General features: G+C 33.7%; 1 protein-coding gene across 4 annotated transcripts in view; it reads left to right on the forward strand.

Annotated features, from left to right (window-relative positions):
• ODAD2 (outer dynein arm docking complex subunit 2) overlaps positions 1 to 20,116 on the forward strand; it is a 96,038-nt gene that overhangs the window by 6,792 nt on the left and 69,130 nt on the right. For 2 of the 4 annotated variants that reach the window (XM_026672114.2, XM_087946668.1), the window contains exons 3-8: positions 4,885 to 5,042; positions 7,558 to 7,753; positions 8,356 to 8,462; positions 10,877 to 11,013; positions 11,678 to 11,794; positions 18,338 to 18,552. In XM_026672114.2, coding sequence (XP_026527899.1) covers positions 4,885 to 5,042; positions 7,558 to 7,753; positions 8,356 to 8,462; positions 10,877 to 11,013; positions 11,678 to 11,794; positions 18,338 to 18,552 — 930 coding nt within the window. Of the gene's footprint in view, positions 1 to 4,884; positions 5,043 to 7,557; positions 7,754 to 8,355; positions 8,463 to 10,420; positions 10,499 to 10,876; positions 11,014 to 11,677; positions 11,795 to 18,337; positions 18,553 to 20,116 lie in introns of those variants that run through there. The other 2 variants (XM_087946667.1, XM_087946669.1) reach the window with 2 other exon arrangements.

Genomic DNA, 20,116 nt, shown 5'->3' on the forward strand with positions numbered 1-20,116 from the left:
TCTTTCTTGCAACTTGAACTCCAAACTCCAGCTATCTGTTCAGAAATGAGCTCCTGAATAAACAAACTGCCATGCTCATCTCTATCTTTTCCAATACACAGCTCAGAGTCCTTGATTATAATACAAATTATTGAAAGGAAAAAGAAACAATGTATCCAAGCCTCTGGGTGGCAGTGCTACTAACTTTCTTTCACTTTCATTTCCCCCTCCTCAATCTACAACCAGAAACTAAAAGAAAAAAAAAAGTAAAATCTCCCCCCCCCTTTTTTTTAAAGGGAGAAAAATAAATCTTAAGTCAAGCAGAAGAGTCTTAATCAAAAAACAATTTTCAAAAGGATTGTTAAAAAAAGAGAAAGAAATACTAACAGAAATAAAAAGATTAAAAGTACCAGTCCAGCCTAAAGTAAAACAGTTCAAAATTCCAATAAAAAAAGGGGGTGGGGGAGGACAAAACTTTCACTTTGACAATTAATCACACTGCTCTTTCCTCTTCACTTTTAGTCCACTTTCATTTTTTCAGGGTGTTCTCTCCAAGAAATAATAAATAAAAGTTCATCTCACCAAGCTGACACACTTTCTTCCAATCTCTTCCATTCTGGAGCTATCCCAGCTTTAGCAGCTTGAAAGGCTGCCTCTCCGCCGTTGGCAAAAAGGGCTTTCCCTGGATCAACCAGGGACTTTGTGATATCCCTGGGATCAACAGGACGTGCCCTTGTCAATCACTATCTCTACGGGACGGTTTAGGTCCATGGGGACTGACCAGCAGCTGAGATATCAACGGTAATCCTAGAGAATCAAGATCTCCTGTCCAACCGCCGGGACGCCAGCTCCTCCCTCCCTCCATATGATCTTGTTTCTATGCCTCTGTTTATACAACCCAGGATTGTATTAGCTTTTTTGGCTGCTGCTGCACACTGCTAGGTCATATTCAAGTGATCATCCACTAAGACTCCAAGGCCCCTCTCACAGTTACTGTTTTTGAGCCTAATCTGTGCTTAACTCTTTGTTTTTCCTGCCTAAATGTAAAACTTTGCTTTTTTCTACATTGAAATTCATTTTGTTGGATCGGGTCTATTGTTCAAGTTTGTCAAGATCTTTTTGGATCTTTAGCTTGTCTTCTGGGCTGTTGGCTATTCCTGCCAGTTTAGTGTCATTTGCAAAGCTGGTAGGGAAGGTTGCAAATGGCAATCACATGACCATAATGCACTGCAATGCTATAATCACAAGATGGGCTCAGGCACCCTGATCTCAATTGTGATTGTGGAAACACTATGATGTAATTTGTGGACCAATCACAAGTCCGCCTCATTCAGCATCATAGTGATTTTTGTAGCCGAACAAATGGTCCTAAGTCAAGGACTACCTGTAAAAATAAAGTGGGATAAAAATCTAAAAAGAAATAAATTTTAACTTTAGCTACATGTGCCTATAATGTATTTGTATGTACCAAGTATCCATATTGAAGTGTCATAAAAATTACCATGAAATGGGGACTTCCGGTTTGCAACCTTGCGGCGGCGGCAGGATTCGCGACCGCGCGATCCCTGCTGCGTTCACGCCAAGGTTCCCCCGATCCATTTGGATCTGGGGGATATAGCTGCCCGCAGAGGCAGCTGAAGACAGGGGGATCCGGCAAGGGGCTTGGGGTGTCGCAAACCCCCTCCCCAGCCGGCTAAACCCCTTTTCCCGAGGCGGAGGAACGGCGGTCAGCAATTGCCGCCACGAAGAAAGCTGCAGCCGGACAAGCAGGTGCAGGAGGGAGGAAGCTGAAAGAAAAGTGAAAGTTGATTCTAACCGGGACAAGACGGGAGAAAATGACCTGGAATCTTGAAGGCTGCTAAGTATATATTGTTCCCTGTGAGAGTTTTAAGCTGCGAATATTCTAAAGGGGAAAGTTTTTTCTTTTGTTCTACTCTCCTTCCTAAAGTGACAGCGGAAAAAAACAAAAAAAACCTTTTTGGCTGTGAGTGGGAAGGGAGAGTGAAAAAAAGAATCAGAGCAAAATTTGAAAATAAGGAGAAGATTGCCTAGAATTACAAAGAGTTTGAAAAGGATTTGTGATTACTTTAACCCCAGAAAGAGAAAGTGAAGAAGAAGAAGGTATCTAAAAGAAATAGTCTGTTTGGATTGTTTGGTGACTTTGGAACCTTTGGAAATTACTTCTGATTAAATCATCTGGGTGGTTGTTTGGAAAAACTTTTTCTCTACACAATGGCATCATCTATGGATGAACTGGAACTTATATATCAAAAATTTGAAAGAGAAAAACAAGGAGGGGAAGATGGTCTTGACACTATTTTTCAATACTTAGAAATGGCGGTTTATACTTATGTGAAGCAGAATGAGGATGATGGGGACAAAGAAGAAGGAGAAGCCATCTTTGATGAACAAATGACTTTGACTGGAGAAGAGAAAAAGCAAGAGAAAAAGGGGAAAAGGTCTTTAAGATCTGGAAAAATAGCCCAAAAAGAGAAGAATAAGGTGAAAAGGGGACATTATGTTAAGAAACAACAGAAAGGGGGAAAGAAGAATAAAGGTGAGGTGGAGAGACAAGGGGTTAAAGAGGACAAGGAGAAGAAGAAACAAGAAAGAAAGGAAGGGATGAGAAGTCCTAATGGTGGGGAGCAAGATGTTAAGAAGCAATTTTTTTTAGAGATAATGGATAAGCTTTATGGTTAAAGGGATTCTAGAAAGGTACATAAGATTGCATTTTTATACTTGTATTTAGAAGTAAACATAGAAAATTAGAAACAATATGTAACCTAAAATGTGATAAAATATTTAACATAAATTAGTGAAATTTTTGGTTAAGAAAAGGGAGTACTGTAACGAAACATGATTCAAGATTGTGATGTGGGGTGGGGGGGGATAATAATCTTTGAAAAGCATAAGTGTTCCCACAAAGGCATGATATTTAATTGAAATGGATAAAATGTTTAAGATATAAATGATTGTTAATATTAATGATTAGAATATGGTATACTAGCGAAATTTCTTGTGAAATGAGAATTGAAGTAGAAGAAGGAGGTACTTTTTAATGAAATAATGAGCTATAATATATGATGAGGGATATAATATATAACTATATAGTATAATTTTAGAATGTACCAGACAGAATCCCAATATATGTCATGTGTTTTATATTACGTATTATAAATGTAGGGGAAAGAGATAAAGGCATCATACTCCATATAGTGTACAGGAGAAGTTTTTTCTTTTTTTTAAAGAAGGAAAATAAAGGGCTGGCTGGAATAGAACAGACAAAGAATAATAAATATTATGATATGAATTGAGAGGAGATAAATAAAATAAAATAAAATTGAGAAAATTTAAAGGAGAGGAGAAGACATATAGAAAACTGAAAATGTTAATAAGATATGAAATGGTATGTAAAATGAATATGAATTTGAATTTGTGTCTGTACCAAGAGTTTTAACCCGGGACTAACCAACTTTCAGATAAGAGATTTTTTATGCTTTTATGTTTTGTTTTATGTGTATCTATGTATTGTTTGTCTTGAAAATAAAACTTGTTTAAAAAAAAAAAAAGAATATGTTATCTTCTGCTTACCTATGTACCAATAAACATATTTCCTGAATTTAAAAAAAAAAATACCATGAAATGAAGATCAAGGATCATGAGAATTATCATCCAAAATTCTGGAAAACCCAGCATTAGAAAAGCTGATCCGTTATATTCTTTTTGAAAAACCAATAGATGCCATGTAATTTCTAGATTTTGTATATGAATTAATGGGATATTAAATGGTTTGATTAATGAAGCTCGCAATGTTTCCTGTGCAGAAATAATCATTATTTTAAGGCTGTTGACACAGACAATAATAAAAAATTCAAAAATGCAAAATACAAAAAAGATAGCAAATTGAGGCAATTTATGTTTTATTATTATAAAACATAATAATTTTAGTTTAAGGAAACATAATTTTATTGTATAACCTATTCTTAGCAAACTCAATAACATTAACATGATCAAAGCAAACAAAATAACCTAGTATGTAAAAAATAATGAATTTACAAAGTTAACAATAAACATGATGGTTATCCATTCAAAATTAAGCAAACGAAATTAAGGGCCAAATACACACGCTGGAATAAGACTGCTTTGATCTTTTTATGAAATGTTAGCAAGATCAAGGTCATCTTTACCTCTGGGGGACCTTGTTCCACAAAGTAGAAGTAACTACCAAAAAGAACTGCCAATCCTTGCCCCATGGACCACATGAGGAATATGAACCTACCACAGGCCTATTTTTTATTTTTCTCCTACAACAGGAGAGAATTCCATTCTGGCAAGTTCTTGCCTGATATATCCCATGATGTCTTTTAAAGATAACAACCAGTATTTTGAATTGGTTTCAGAAGCTAACTGGCAACCTAAGCAGTGACCTCATATTAGAGTTTATTCTAGCCTGATGAGATTGACCCCTCAGGAGTATAGCATCTGTATTTTGTTCCAGCTGTAATTTCAGGTTATATTTAAAAGACAGCTCACAATGTTTAATAGATTAATTCTGATAAGTTATTAAAAGAATTAACATTCAAATCAAACACTATTTTATTGGAAGGCAAGATCCTACTGTTAGATGGATTAAAATCAGTTTGAGAAAATGATTGACAAATGGTCATTGAGAAAGAGGATTTGAATTTATATTTCAGTTTTCAAGACTTGGGTTTCACATCCTCTGCCCAAAGTAGAAAAAAAAACTATATATAAAAAAGTATAGATTATATGATTGAAGAAACTGGTATACATGATTAAAAATTGGAATAACTGCAGTGAATATTGGAATAACTGCAGTGAAAAACAAACTATGTTTATTTATTAAGAATTACTGCATTTTAAATTATTACTTTATTCTTTCAGTGAAAAAAGTGTTCAGTCTCAAGAAAAAGACAAAAATGGACAGCCACTTCTCCTTCTTAAAGGATCAACTATTAGCGTTCGCAGTTTTGGGCAGCTGTCTCACTTGCTCTCTATTGCTGGGAAAAAAAGACTAAAAGAAGCGCAGGCATGTCTTGAAGGTATTCTGTATACTCTTCTTTGAAAATCTGGATATTTCTAGATTACATGATGATTAAAATGCCTGTTCCCAGTTCTTGCCTTGTTTGGCCTTATTCTATTTCAATAATTAGTTCAGAAGGAGAATGTGTTGCTACTCAAACCTTGGAGAGGTAATTTATTTATGTTTATTTTATTATTTATTTATTATTTTATTTGGTTTGTCAATTGCTTACAAGATAATAGGTATAAGTAAAAACATAGTTATGAATACATGAATACATATAAGAAAAATAAAAGAAACAATAGGACAGGGATGGTAGGCATGTTGGTGTGCTTATGCACGCCCCCTAGAGACCTCTTAGGAAAGGGGTGAGGTCAATAGTAGACAGTCTAAGGTTGAAGTTTTTGGGATTTGGGAAAGAAACCATAGAGTCAGGTAGAGTATTCCAGACATTGACCACTCTGTTGCTGAAGTTGTATTTCCTGCAATCAAGTTTGGTGCGATTAATCTTGAGTTTGTATCTGTTGTTTGCTCTTGTATTGTTATGGTTGAAGCTGAAGTATTCATTGACAGGTAGGACATTGCAATGTATGATTTTATATACTATACTTAGATCGGACCGAAGGCGGCGTAGTTCTAGGTTTTCTAGGTCTAGAATTTCAAGTCTGGTGGCATAAGGTATTCACAATGAGTAGAGGAGTGGAGAATTCTTCTTGTGAAATATTTCTGGACTTTCTCAACTGTGTTAATATCAGATACGTAATGTGGGTTCCAGACTGATGAGCTGTATTCGAGTATTGGTCTAGCAAATGTTTTGTATGCTCTAGTTAGTAGTGTAATATTACCAGAGAAAAAGCTACATAAGATTAGGTTAACAACTCTTAATGCCTTTTTGGCTATGTAGTTACAGTGGGCTCTAGCACTTAGATAATTAGAGATGAGTACTCCAAGATCCTTGACAGAGTTTGGATCATCAACAAGGTCTTGACTATTCAGCCTGTATTTTATTTTCTGATGTTTTTTTGCCAATATGCAAGACAGAGCATTTATTTGTTGAGATTTGAAGTTGCCATTTGTTTGACCATTCTGACACATAGTTGAGGTCTTTTTGAAGGGTAGCAGCATTGTCAGTGGTGTTGAATAGCTTTACATCATCAACGAAGCAGTTGCTCTTGATATGATCACAGAGGTAATTTATGTAGAGTATGAAGAGAGTTGGGTCCTAGAACACTGCCTTGGGGGACACCATTGTTGACAGGTACTTAATTTGATAGGACGCTCCCAATTTTGACCATTTGTCTGTTTGACAGGAATGCTTCCATCCAGTTATGCAGTTGTCCAGAGATACCATAAGATTTTAGTTTTAGGAGTAGTTTGTCGTGTACCACTGAATCAAAAGCTTTACAGAAGTCTATGTAGATTGCATCTATTTCTTTACCCTGATCGAGTTGTGTAGTCCATATGTTTTTGCAGTGTAAGAGTTCAGATTGCAGGATATTTTTTTTCTGAAACCAAATTGTTTATTAGAGAGTAGGTTGTTTGTCTCTAAGTGGAGGATAATGGATTGGTTAATAATTGATTCCATGACTTTACAGGTGACGCAGCATAAGGAGATTGGTCTGTAATTTTCAACTAGGCTGGGGTCTCCCTTTTTGAAGATGGGGATGACTGTGGCTTGTGACCATAGTTTTGGCAAGGAGCTGGTCCTGAAAGATTTTTCGAAGATTATGCTTAGAGGTTCAGCTATGGTAGTGGATAGCTTTTTTAAGAAATAGGCACATATTCCATCTGGTCCAATAGATAGAGATGGTTTTAGATTGTGTAGTGCTTTTTCAACATTGTCTACTGTAAAATCGATATGTATTAGATCATTGTAGTTGTCTGTGGTTCAACTAGGAAATAATGGGCATGATCCATTGCTGTTTACAAATACTGAGCCAAAGAATGTGTTAAAAAGGTTGGCTTTAATAGTGTCGTTGTTGCAGTCTTTACCATTAGGTCCTTTCAGGGGTGGGATGGACCTTGAGTCTTTTAGTTTGTTGTTTACAAAATTGTAGAAAGTGCAGGTGGAATTGGTGCGTAGAAGGTTCTCCTCTTGTTTAATGTGATAATTGGTGCATTCGGTCTTTATCTGGTGGCATAAATTTTTGCATCGGCTTTTGAAGTTGCAACGTAACTAGATTTGTTTTTCCATCAAAGTGATCTCTTTTTGGATTGAAGCTTCCTTATTGTTATGGATAATCTGTTTTTTCTGGTTTTTGAAGTTGTTATTGGTACATATAGTTTGATGACTCTTTTGACCATGTAAAAATATGTTGTAATTGTCTTCAACAGTATTGCATCCAGTGAATAGAAATTGCCAATCAAGGGATGAGAGATCATGATTCAAAATCATAAATAGGCTAAATGATGCTAAAATGAGATGTTTTACAATTAATGGGTTAATTTTTCATTCAAATTCATATTTATTTGTAATTAACCAAGACCTTCAAAAATTCAATCTGAGTTTTTTATATAATGTAAATTACTTATAGCTAATAGAGATCCCATTATGAAAATTCTTGGCCCTGGATATGGAACAATTGAAGGAGAAGATTTGTCCATGCTTCGTTTACTAGACAAAATTAAAAAGGATGATGCATCAGACAATGAAATTAAAATGAAAATTTCCCTACTACTTCAGCAATTGGATATGCAGTTGCTCAACAGCTCGCTGAAACAGATATCACAGTGAGTATATTTCAGATAATATTAGTTTACATAAAGTGGGCAAATCTTATACTTTTACATTTTTTAAAATAAGATTTATTTTTGTGATTATTAACTGTAAATTCAAATAATTCCCAATAATTTAGAAAAAGAAAGTCATAGAAAGTAATTTTGAATTTGGTGCTTCTGCAGTTTACTCTTCAAATATTGTCACATACAGGCTTTCATCTGAGAATAAATTAAGAAAGTACATACAAAGATTTCTGCCTTGCCCTTTTGCCTTCCTCACAAGTATTTTGGGGACATTGGGTGCTATCATAAAAAAATTGTCAGAGGAAAAATGGAAGGTTGTCAGAAAACAGGAATTTATTTTTCCACAAATATCCACCTGAAGTCTAAACCTAATTTTTGGTAGTTTCCTCTTTGCCCAACAGCCCTTGATACTCTTTCCCAAACCAAGTGGTCCAGTGTTAAGTATGAGAATTTCTGCCTTAAAGCTAATTAGCCAAGCAGTTAATAGTCTTTCTGTGGTATATGGAATTGCTTTGAAAAAGAAACCCAACATATTCTTTGATTGAATCTTTAAATATTGTTAGAATGTAATTAATTTATTCTAATTACAGAGAAGTGAGATTAACACCAACTGCTGTGAAAAATGAAGTAGAATTGCTTAAGCATTTCTCTGGGCCAATGGAAGATGCAGTCCTTGAATCACTAGACTATATATCAGGTTCAAATTGTGCTTTTTTATTCTTATAATTTTTTAAAAATTGTATATTAAATTAAATAAAAGATAGACTCTCAAACATTTTGGGTTCATGAGGATAATGGAGAATTTGATAAATTGACAGGAGTTTCACCATAAACTGATCATGTTAGGGAAGAGGGAAGTTAACAATTTTTATGTATTTATATTTATAATTTTTAAACCCACTTCCACAGACTGTAACAGGGAAAATAGCTATCTACACAGTTCTGATCTTTGTACAGTATAGAGATATTATGACATCTGAATATATTTTCCAAGGCTTTCTTTGCTATTCTACAATTGCTAGTTTATGGCATATTTTTTAATTGCTTGGTTCTTTTATTCTTGATAGTTGATCCTAAAAGGCAGAAATTTTCAACAATTTCAATATTTTCACAACCAATTCTAAGACTGGTTGCTATACCTGTTATCGTTTATCTCTGTTTATAGCTCCCCCCCCCCCCATCTCATTCTTGTCTCTGGACAGTGTCACAATTAAAGCATAAAGCCAAACAGTGGAGTAATTAAAACAAAACTATTAAAATATGGTTATAATCCATAATATAAACTAGGAAAACTTTCAGACAATGTAGCCATTTAATGGGTTCTATACTTCCATGGATCCCCAGACCTGATGACTTCACCCAGTATCTTTTATATGGTTAATGTTAAATAAGAGTGGAGAGCTTGGTGGCATGCCACATATTAGGGGTGAGGGAATAATCTCTCATTGCCAATAAATACTGACTGGAAGGAAAAAAAACAGCACAAAAAAACAGCACATCCAGTTCCCGAGGCTGCTCGAGATGGATACCATGATTGATGTATCAAAAGCTACTGAGAGGTCATCCTTGATCAAGGATAGATGCATGACCGCTACCTTGTTCTCATTAGAGGCCACCAAAAATACAGTTGATACTGTCTCTGACCCATGCCCAGATCTGAAACGTAATTGAAAGGGGCTGAAATAATTTGCTTCATCTAGAATTCTCTGAAGCTTTTGTGCCACCACTTTCTCAGCGATCTTCCCTAAAATGAGAACATTGAATATTGGGCGAAGATTGTTCAGTATGGTGGAATCTAATCAGGGCTTCTTGAGGAAAGGGCGAGTAACACCTTTTTGAGGGTTGGAGGAACAACTTCCTCTCTTAAAGAAGAATCCACCATCTCCAACCACAATATATTAATGTAGCAGTCTTATCCAGTCAGGAATATATAGATCTAATGAAGAGGTAACTGAGCTCACAATAAATGTAAATCTAATAAATAATTAGTTCTCCCTTTTTTACTTGTAAATTTAGTTTTGTTTTTTTCATTAACATCATTGAAAAGAACTTGCAGATGTATTTTCAGTTATCAATATGGTTTCATCAGCATAGCACAGTTTATTAAATGTTTCTTCCTTCAGTATTAAAACCACCCTCATATCTTTCCAATACAGTTCCCTAATATGGCACAAGACATAGAGGTAACCCTGACATATCAACCACCTCGTTCAGCAACCATTTTAAGTTATAATAAAAATAATCATTAACCTCATTTATGACTTTTGCAGCATCTCTCAGGCACATGATCACCATTACAGTCAGTATGCACTGTTCTGTGCCTGATGTATTGTTTTTCTTGTGCCCCACTCTTTGCAGAATAGAAAGATTGGAGAGGAAGGGATAACAAAAGAATAACACAATGGGGAATACACCAACCTGTTTGAATAGAGTGCTCATGGCTGTTGGTATCAGCACTTGATTTCATTGTGCATTCCCCGTTGTGTTCCTGCTTAATCTCTTGTAATCTTTTCCTCTCCAATGAATCCAAATGGTACAATCATTAATTCCCTTTCTGTCAATTTTCCTAGAGCCAGAATGAGCATTCCAAAGGTTGGGGGAGTGGGGAAAAGGAAAGTGCAATTACATTCACTGGATTTCCCCCTTAGTTATGATTTTGTTCAATGATGAAGTTGCTAGTCCCATTTGTGGTCCCTGTGAGGGTTATCTGCAGATGCTTCATGCTCAGGCATGGTATATTACCCATTTTACTTGATATTGTTAATTTTTATTATGCAGGGTCTCTCAAATTGTTATGTTAATTTTTGGCAATGCTTGGACAACTCACTGCAGGTTTTTTTTTTGCAAGATTTCAGAAGTGGTTTGCCATTGCTTCCTTCCTAGACTGACTAGCCCAAGGTCAACAAGTTGGCTTTGTGCCTAAGGTGGAACTAGAATTCATGGTTTCTATCCTGATGGCTTACATCAAATTGGCCTTCTTTTTTATTAATATGATTGACTGCATATGAAATGTTTCATCTGCACTAATATCACAGTGGAAGTTTATTTACCACCTTTTTTCCTCTATTGTGTAAATTAAAGGGGACTAAAACATTGCTCTTGTTTTTTCAGATTATGAATTCTTCAATGGATGTCGTGCCCCACCTTGGAGACAAGTACATGGAGAAATTTGCTATTTATCAATTAAACCACGTGATACAGATGTTATGTTTGTTACTTGTAGCACAGCAGGAATATTCTTAAATGGTGTAAGTAATTAAAGCAAGGCTTTGTGGCATTTATTTCAGAGATTGGGTCTATAAATGTTTGCTTACTGGTTAAAATTGTTGGGTTACTTGGAAGTCACTAACATAAACACTTTTCTTTTAATAAGACATTTGAATGCATAATTATCTTAGGTTTCAATTTTTGCACCCAAATAATTTTGTGATGGTTCTGTCCACCTACATTCCATTCCTGCTGTTGCTTTCTATACTGATTTATGCTATTTGTTTTCTACGGTAGTTATGAATTAGAATACAAATTATTTTCTTGTATTACAGCATTTGTGATTGTGAACTGGATTACCTTTATGCATATAGAGAAATAATATAAGACATTTTAATATAATGAGCTATAATGCTGCTGAGAGAAATAAGGATTATAATTATGTGATAGTATTGAAGCAGAAGAAAATAAATAATATTGAAAGCAAAATGATAGCTTCATTCACATTACATTTTAAGAGACGTTTCAGAATAGAATGGATTGAACCAACTTAAATCATGCCAGAGGTGAAGGTTGCAATATGTAAACCACCTGGAAATAAGTTCCATTAAATTCAGTGTGACTTACCTAGAAATGAATATAACTCTATGTTTCTAAAAAATGTGTGGATCAGTTTAAAATTATTAAAACTTGGTTTTCTTATAGGGAAGAAGCAATGAGAGAGATGAAATTGATTATGAGAGGAAAAGTGACATATATAAAGATCTTGTCACATTTTTAAGAGAACGATCAGCAGTATTTGTAGAAAATATGGTTAAGCAGGTATGTATTTCTTGTTATTATACTTCTAGTTCTCATCTGTATGGTGAATAGCTTGAAAGCTTGCATATCTTAGTTCTTTTTATGTGGCTTTGTATCTTATTTTGGTTTGGTCTGTTTTTGCAATATATATTTATACATGCACAAATACAATCACACATTGGCCAAGTTAACACATATTAAGTCACAGTTTGGTTGTTTGGTTTATTATGTTGTGTGAATGTTGGATAAAATGCAAGAAGTCTCAGGTTCTAGTTACCCTCATCAGTGGAACTCACAGAGTGACTTTAGGTCTCTTTCTCAGACCTCGTATAAGGTTGTGGGAGGGAATATCTGTAGAGAGCATTATGTGTACTTGAACTCAGTAACCCCCAAAATGGCATGTAAATTCAATAAAGCATTGTTAAACAACTATGAGTCAATGAAACATGTAAGTCCACCAATAGGTTCTTTGATTAAATTCTTTTGGTGATTTATAATATATATGGAAACCAATTTTAATTGTATCAGGTACATTGCCCAGAATTAATAGATCTGACTGATACTTAAATTCTGCTAAATAGTCCTTGTTATATTACAGACTGCCTTACTTGTGCTTTTATAAACATGAGCACAGTGATCAAAAATTATATTTCAACGTTTTATTTAGATGATATAATGCTGAACTAAGTCACAGAAGTGAGAATACAGCAGATAATATAAGAGATTATGAAAAGCTTTAAAGAAAATTAGAACTTTTTTGATGATGAAAATCATTGGTAAATACAATACTCATTTCATTGTTGAAAGTAAAATGTAAGAAAGTATTTTGAATGAAGTTATTAGGAACCAGTTTTTAAATATTTTATCTATAATATTTTTTCATTTGTGCATGAACCATAGAAAATATCTATGGCTGGCTCAGGAATTTATCTCTAAGTCTGGAATGTTGCCAGTAAATTTATTTCCTAGATCCTTAACACACTTATTTGGAAGCTGTTTTGATTTTAATGGAACTTATTTCCAAGCTTAGGTCTGCAGCAGTTGGCAAAAAGTCTCTGCTCATCTTTCTACACATGTTTTTCCTTTAAGCAGTAGTATAATTTTAAAGCAGGAAAATATATTTTAACAAAAAAGATCAACTGTCTTTGACAATGCTTTAAATAATCAGAACCATTCCTCTTTCTAACTTCATCTCTTATTATTTGAATAAAAATATTCATTATTTTTCAGCTTTCTTTGATTTCAGCGTTAGGGATACTTTAAACTGACACAGCACGCATAGCTGTTACAATGTTGCAGCTTTAGTACTTAAATATTGCTGGCAAATCAGAATAATATTTTTAATAAAAGATAGCAGTTATAATGGCATTTATGGCAAATCATTTTCTTCATATTTTTAGATGTTGCATTTTAATAGAAACATTCATTGCAAGTAAGCTAAAAATGGCTAAATTTTTGAGGTAAGGGAATAAAATGCTAACTCTTATAATCCATAGAGAAATAATGACATCATCAATAAATAAAAATCTAAAATAAACTTTACACTGACTGCACACTGACTCAATTAAAAGGGAAGAGGTGTTTCATAGAGCATGGAAATCCTGTTGCGAGTGTTTGAATAACAATAAGAAAAACAAAATTCATACAAGTAGTAAGGATTTATTGTAGACCTGAACAAGCCAAAAGTAGAGATGAGGAGTGTTGTGTCAAATGACTAAACATTTAAAGGAGCTCTAAATTGTGACAATAGGAGATTTAAACTTCACTGACATCAGCTAGAAATGTTAACTCTGCCAGAGTCAGAAGTCCAACTAATTTCTGTCCTTGCTGACAACTTCATTTGTTAGAAGATGGAAGAAGGAACAAGGATTTACTATCTTGAATATAATTTTTACTAATAGACATATATTTTAAATAACTGGGGTTGCTTTCATGGTAGCAAGGGGAGGAAGAAGAGTCTGACTTGTACACTGGGCTTCACAATAATAAATTTAAATAGATAAACAGTAAATTTAAACAGATGGTAGGCCAGTTTCGATGTCTTTACATCCAGAAAAAGAAACGTATTAGGGAAGGATGAGAGATCCTCTAAAACATATTATAGTATAGGTATATCTGCAAACAATTTCTGTTTGAAAGAAAAATGGAATATATATATTGGGACGATTGTGAATATACATAGTACTTTCCGAATTGATACAAAGAAATAGACTTGTATAGCAAATAGCCAGGGGTTTTTTATTCAAAGAAGGATACAAAGCAGTTGTCAGGTCCGGTAGGGATTGAATAAAAAAACATAAAGTGAACAAATGCCCCAAAGAACTCAGAAAACATTTTCAGGAACATCAGAAATAAATTTTTGGTAACAGGTGATGACAAGAAGAAAGCATTCTTAGCGTGTCTTTTATGTCTGCTCTAAGAAGGAAAACAAAATTTTAGTTGGCCTCACTTCTAATAGAGGATCCTATCAGATTAATCAAGGAAAAGGTAAAATATCTCCTAACAGGTAATTCAATGAATTTATGTCTCCAGGGTCAAATGAATTGCATCCTATCATACTGAAAGAACTAGGAGAAGGGATTTCAGAAGTACTTATTTTATTTTTCGGAAGTCCTGGACAAACCTAGAATACTGAAGGAGAGTAAATGTTAACCCTGTTTTCAGAAAAAGGAAAACACGGTTTTCACAACTCGATAACTATTCTGGCCAAGGTCTTTCAGGAGATAATTAAACAGCATATTTGTGAGCACTTAAATAGAAGTGTCACAATTAGGAAGTTAGCTAAAGATAAACAAATTAACCTTATCTCATTTTTGACAAAGTTATTAAGTTGCTTAAATTGGGTGAATATTGTGTGCCTTGTTTTTACCAAGAAACACGAAAGTAATAAACTAAACAGGGAAGACAAAATGGTCTCATAACTAAAAATGATGAAAAATGGCTGTGAATAATTTAAATAGCTCCTTGTTGAATTGGGAGGTAGAATTGAATCAGCTATGTCTTGGGCATATTCAAAAATTTTATTAGTGACAAGGGTGAGGGGATGATAATCAGATGTACAGATAACATAGTGCTAAAAAGTATAACTACTCCTTTGGAAGAGTAAATAAAGATTAAAAGAAATGAGCTTGTATAATTAAATGAACAATATGAAATTCAGCATGGATAAATGTAATGTCTTTCATCTGGGGTGAAAAAATGAATGATAGAAATATAGAATGGCAGAGATCTGGCTTGGTAGTAGTACATGTGAAAAGGATCTGGGTATTTCAATAAATTGAATTAAATATGAGCTAAAAGATTATGAACTGAAAAATAAGTAATATTCTGAGATTTTTTTTAAACAAATTTTATTAATTTTCAAAGACAATACACAGACAAACAAAACATAAAACATAAGAACATAGAACATCTTTTCTAAAAACTGCTTAACAAAACAAATAAAACATCTTATTTAAGTACAACATAATTCTAAATTATCACATTCCACACACAATTTAATATGCATCTTATATATTCAACTTCATATCTTATTACTCTTTTCTAACTTCTCACTGTTTCTTCCTTTATTTCTGTTCAATTTTATTCATTAAACTTATACTTTCATCTATTTCATATTACTATATTTCGTATTATTACTGTTTCATATGTTCTTATCCAACATCATTAATCCTCAATAAACAAACATAAACAAACAAAATACATAACATAAAAACATAAAACTTCTTTTTAGAAAGCGGCTTAACCGCGGGTTATAACTTTTTGTACAGACATAAATCAAATTCATGCTCGCCTTATATACTATTTCATATCTTATTTAACATTCTATATTTTCCATATGTCTTCTCCCCTCTTTTCACTCTCTTAATTCTATTTTATTTATTTAATCTCAATTTAAATCATTATACTTGTATCTTTTGTCCGTTCTTTTTCAATTATCTATTTATCTTTTCTCTTTAACACAAACTTTTTCCTGTAATCACTGGTTGAAGTATGACACCTTTCTATCTTTCCCCCAAATTTAACACTTAAAATAATATATAGTTTCTATTCTGATTCTGCTTAGTACATTCTACATAACATTTTAAAATATAAAACATAATGAGCTTATAGTATATTAAAAATAATATTCCATAACAAATTAATTAATTAAACTCTATTAATTAAATCTTAGACATTTTACACATTCCCTACTATTAACACATATGTTATTCCAATTTTCTAACTCTATTTCAAATACAAATACTACAATACAATCTTATGTACTTTTGCAGAATCTCTTTTTAGATTATATTTTACCCTTTATCTCTGAAAAAAACCTGTTTATTAGCATCTTGTTTTAAGCCTTTATAACTTCCCTTCACTTTTTCCCTTCCTTGTCAAATCCAGCCTTTTTACCCCCCCCCCCTCAATCTCCAGCCTTTTAGTCTCCCCTCTCTGTTGTATTCCTCTTTTCTGTTGCTTTCTGACATATAGATTTTTCACCTTATTTTTCTCTTTCTTGGTTGTTTTTTTAGAACTTAAATTCTCCATTTTCTTTTCCTTTTTACCCTTTTCTTTCTCATTTAAAATCATATGTCCATTAAAGATGGCTTCTTCTTCATCATCCCAGCCTTCTTCTTGTTGCATTTCCTGATAAGTAGAAATCGCCATTTCTAAGAAGCGAAAAATAGATCCAAAGGAGCCCTTGCCTTCTTCTTCCTCTTCTTTTAACTTTTCAAATTGCATTTTCAGTTCTTCAACAGATACCATTGTGAAAAAGTTTTAAACAATCCAAATGTTTTCTTAGTCTTTCAAAAGATAGTTCACAAAAGTCCCAAAGTCATCAAGCAATCAAAGTCAGCACAATCAGCACAGTCTGTTTCATTTAGCACTTTCTTCTACTTTCTCTTCCTGGGGTAGAATTCAATTACACAATTCCAAGGTATTTTTGGGAAGTTTTATTGCAATTTAATCTCTGATCTTATAAAACTCCAAGCAATCTCCTTCAACAAACCTTGGTATAAATCATTTACCTCTCTTCCTTCCCACTTAAAGCAAAAAGATTTTAATTTTTAAATGTCAGTGTTTAGAAATCTAATGTCCCCTTGGCTTTAATTTTCAAAGTTAGTACCTTCTGCTGCCAAAGCGGGTATTTCTGATTTCCATCTGCTGTCTCCGTAGGGAAGGAGAGTGAGGAGAAAAAAAAGCTTTCCCTTTCACTTTCCACTGCAGCTTTACGATCTTCTGGGAAACAATATATCACTTAAAGAGCCAAAGTTCCAGGGTATTCAGATGTTGATTGTCGTCCTGCACAAAACTTGTCCGGCTGAGAAGTTCTTTGTGGCGGCCATTGCTGACCGCCGCTCCACCACCTTTGGAAAAGGGAGTTAAGCCGACTGGGGAAGGGGGGTGCGATATCCCCAGACCCCTGCCCAGATCTCCCCTCTCTTCAGTTACCCCTACAGGATAACTATAGCCTCCCAATCCAATTGGATCGAAGGCACTCAGGCAGCGAGCGCAGCAGGGATCGCGCACAAACGCGAATTCCTGCCGCCTCCGAAGCCTGACAAACCAGAACTCCCTATATTCTGAGATTTATTGACAGGAAAATATTTAAATAGAGACTGGACAGTCATTGTTTAAAATCAGATTATGCACCAAACTGGGAATTTTCTTAGACAGGATGTTCCAGCTTTATGATTTTATAATTATGTTTGCCACCTTGAAGGAGGGAGGGAGGGAGGAGGGAGGAAAGGAAAGAAATAGATAGACAGACAAACAGACAGACAGACATTAACTTTGTCTCACTTTTTGACAAAGTTACTAATTTGGTGGAATGCTATGTGCCTTATTATTATTAGATAATTTAAAAACACCATCCATTCTTATGTTTAGTATTTATATCAAATATTGATATCAAAATGTAACAGAAGAAAATATATTTAAAATAGTTATATATAACTTAGTTCATTATAGTATTTCAGAAAAATTCAACATTTGCAGCCTCAATTTTATGAGACTTAAAACAGTTTCCTTGCTAGCCTTAAGTATCCCATGGAAAATACCAACTTCCACTTGTTGCATAGGCAAAGAAATTGAGATTTTCTTGGTAGGTAAATAACACATTCAATATTACAATATAATGCATATTCTAGTAAAACCCTTAATATTTAGTGCAGTGTTTATTTTCAATAAGTGGCTCACATTTGTTTGTGTTACAGATTTTTCCTACAGATCAATCCTTTTCTTTTGAACAGAGGTTTAACATTTTAGTAGCAAAGTGGTTATCTACATAAATATCTGCTATGCAGCAAAAGTTATTTAATATCAATATATTCATTTTTAGACCATTAAGTAGGACTTTAGCTAATAATTGTGTTTTTTTAAAATACAGAATTTTTAATCAAAAATTTTATTTAGTTTCCCTATGGCTATCTTTTTTAAAATCAAGAATTATGATTGACAGCTTTTATATGCTAAGAAAATCAAACTACCTAGCTATCCTCTGATTTACTAATTTCTTAACATATTTTACTCATTTGGAAATATGACTTTTTCCTAAACATTTTCGTCTTTTATTAGAAATATACATTTTTTGATGAGCCAAAGTATGAAAAGCATTATCAACATATGGAAGCAGTTGAGGGAGAAGAATATGGCCAAGCCCCAAAATTTTACGACTATGCGGAAAAGAATGTATTTGAAAAGCCTAAGAGTCCTCTTGTAAAAAGTAAACCTCCTGACAGCAAAAAATTAGAACCATCTCTTAAGTGGAAGACAACAACAGGCACTCGAGAGTATGTAATTCTTTTAGATTTTCTGACAAATATAATTAATTAACCTGGATGTTTGAAATGTAATATTGTTGTCATTATTTTTTAAAAAAATTATGAAATTGAACAAATTTAAATTTCCTATATTTTAAAAGCTTTATTTAAATATATTTTGCTTTCCAAAAATGTTATTATTCCTTATTTTGTGACTTCTTAGCAATTAGAAAAGTTTGTATTCAAATCATATCTCTTCAATTTAAGTACTGCACATGCCTCATAAGCAGACACAAATGTAGGTAGGAACGACTGTATCTGTATGATTTAGACTGGAGCATTTAGGATCCAAGAGGTAAGCTTGTGGCTCCAAATGTTCACATTTGACAAGCAACTTAATGACACCTTGAAATTTTAATGCTTTGTAATTGGCCAGTCTGGTTTGTTGTTTCATTTATATCATAAATGATAATACAAAGCAGAATATGTGTTTATTTCTTTCCCTCTAAGGAAAGAAATAAGGGCAAGATTGAGAAGAATAACTGGACAAGAAAATAGTGATTTTAACTTTGCTTCTGAGAATCTGAAATTCTATTGATTGCACCATAACAGGTTCTTTACCAATTACCATTTCACACAGAGAACAGGATATGTGCAGATAATACAGGCAGTATTTTGCTCAAACAGCAAGACTAAGGTTGATAATTAGAGACTAAGCTAGGTTGAGGTTCCAGAACCAATCAAAGTAGAAGACAGGAGAAGCAACTGGCTTGGGATACAAGCTCAAAAAAAAAATATCTCTGAATCAGAGTTGCTGGGTGTTGAGCACCATATACATTTAATAAATTATTTGTGGTTGGTTACACAGATGATTATAATATAGCCATATGCCATTTTTTTCCTCTGGATCTCTTAAGATGTCCTAATTCCATTTTCATGATTGGTAATATATATAGCACAGAGAAAAAAAATAAAAAGCAAATATAGAAGCCCAACAACAATAGAATTCAAATGTATTGCTATCAGTTGGATATGTTACTAGGTATTTGAGTAAATATCTCTTTATTGTGGTTACCCTTATGTAAAGTACTAGTTAATTGGTCCTTTTGAAACAAAACTTTTAACAAATTCAATATTCTGGAACTATATGAAGATTGATATTCATAAAGAATTCAGGTAGAGGAGAGAAGCAGGTGCCCCTCAAGATCACTTGGGTTCCAGTAACCCCGTGCATCTATGGTCTGGGAGTGATAGGAGGTTTTTAGGACCTCAGTTCTTCCAGCTCAGCTTGTATATCTTTGAAAAAAGGAATTTAGAGGATAGCAAATCTTCTGGTAAAAAAAGCATCATTCAGAGGCTTTAGCACAACCACATTTTGTCTATGATATCCAACTGGCATGCTTAGTGGAAAAAAGATTCTGTATATACTGCACATAAAAAAGTAGAGGTGACTTACAACCACAACTGAGCCCAAAATTTCTGTTGCTAAGCAAGACAATTGTTAAGTGAGTTTTGCCCTATTTTATGACTTTTCTCATAACAGTTATTAAGTGAATCACTGTAGTTGTTAAATTACTAACATGGTGGTTAACTA

The sequence above is a fragment of the Notechis scutatus genome, chromosome Z (genome assembly GCF_049901735.1).
Source record: "Notechis scutatus isolate UNSWTSFEM ecotype Mainland chromosome Z, rNotScu1.2, whole genome shotgun sequence".
In the NCBI taxonomy this organism is placed as follows: domain Eukaryota; kingdom Metazoa; phylum Chordata; class Lepidosauria; order Squamata; family Elapidae; genus Notechis; species Notechis scutatus.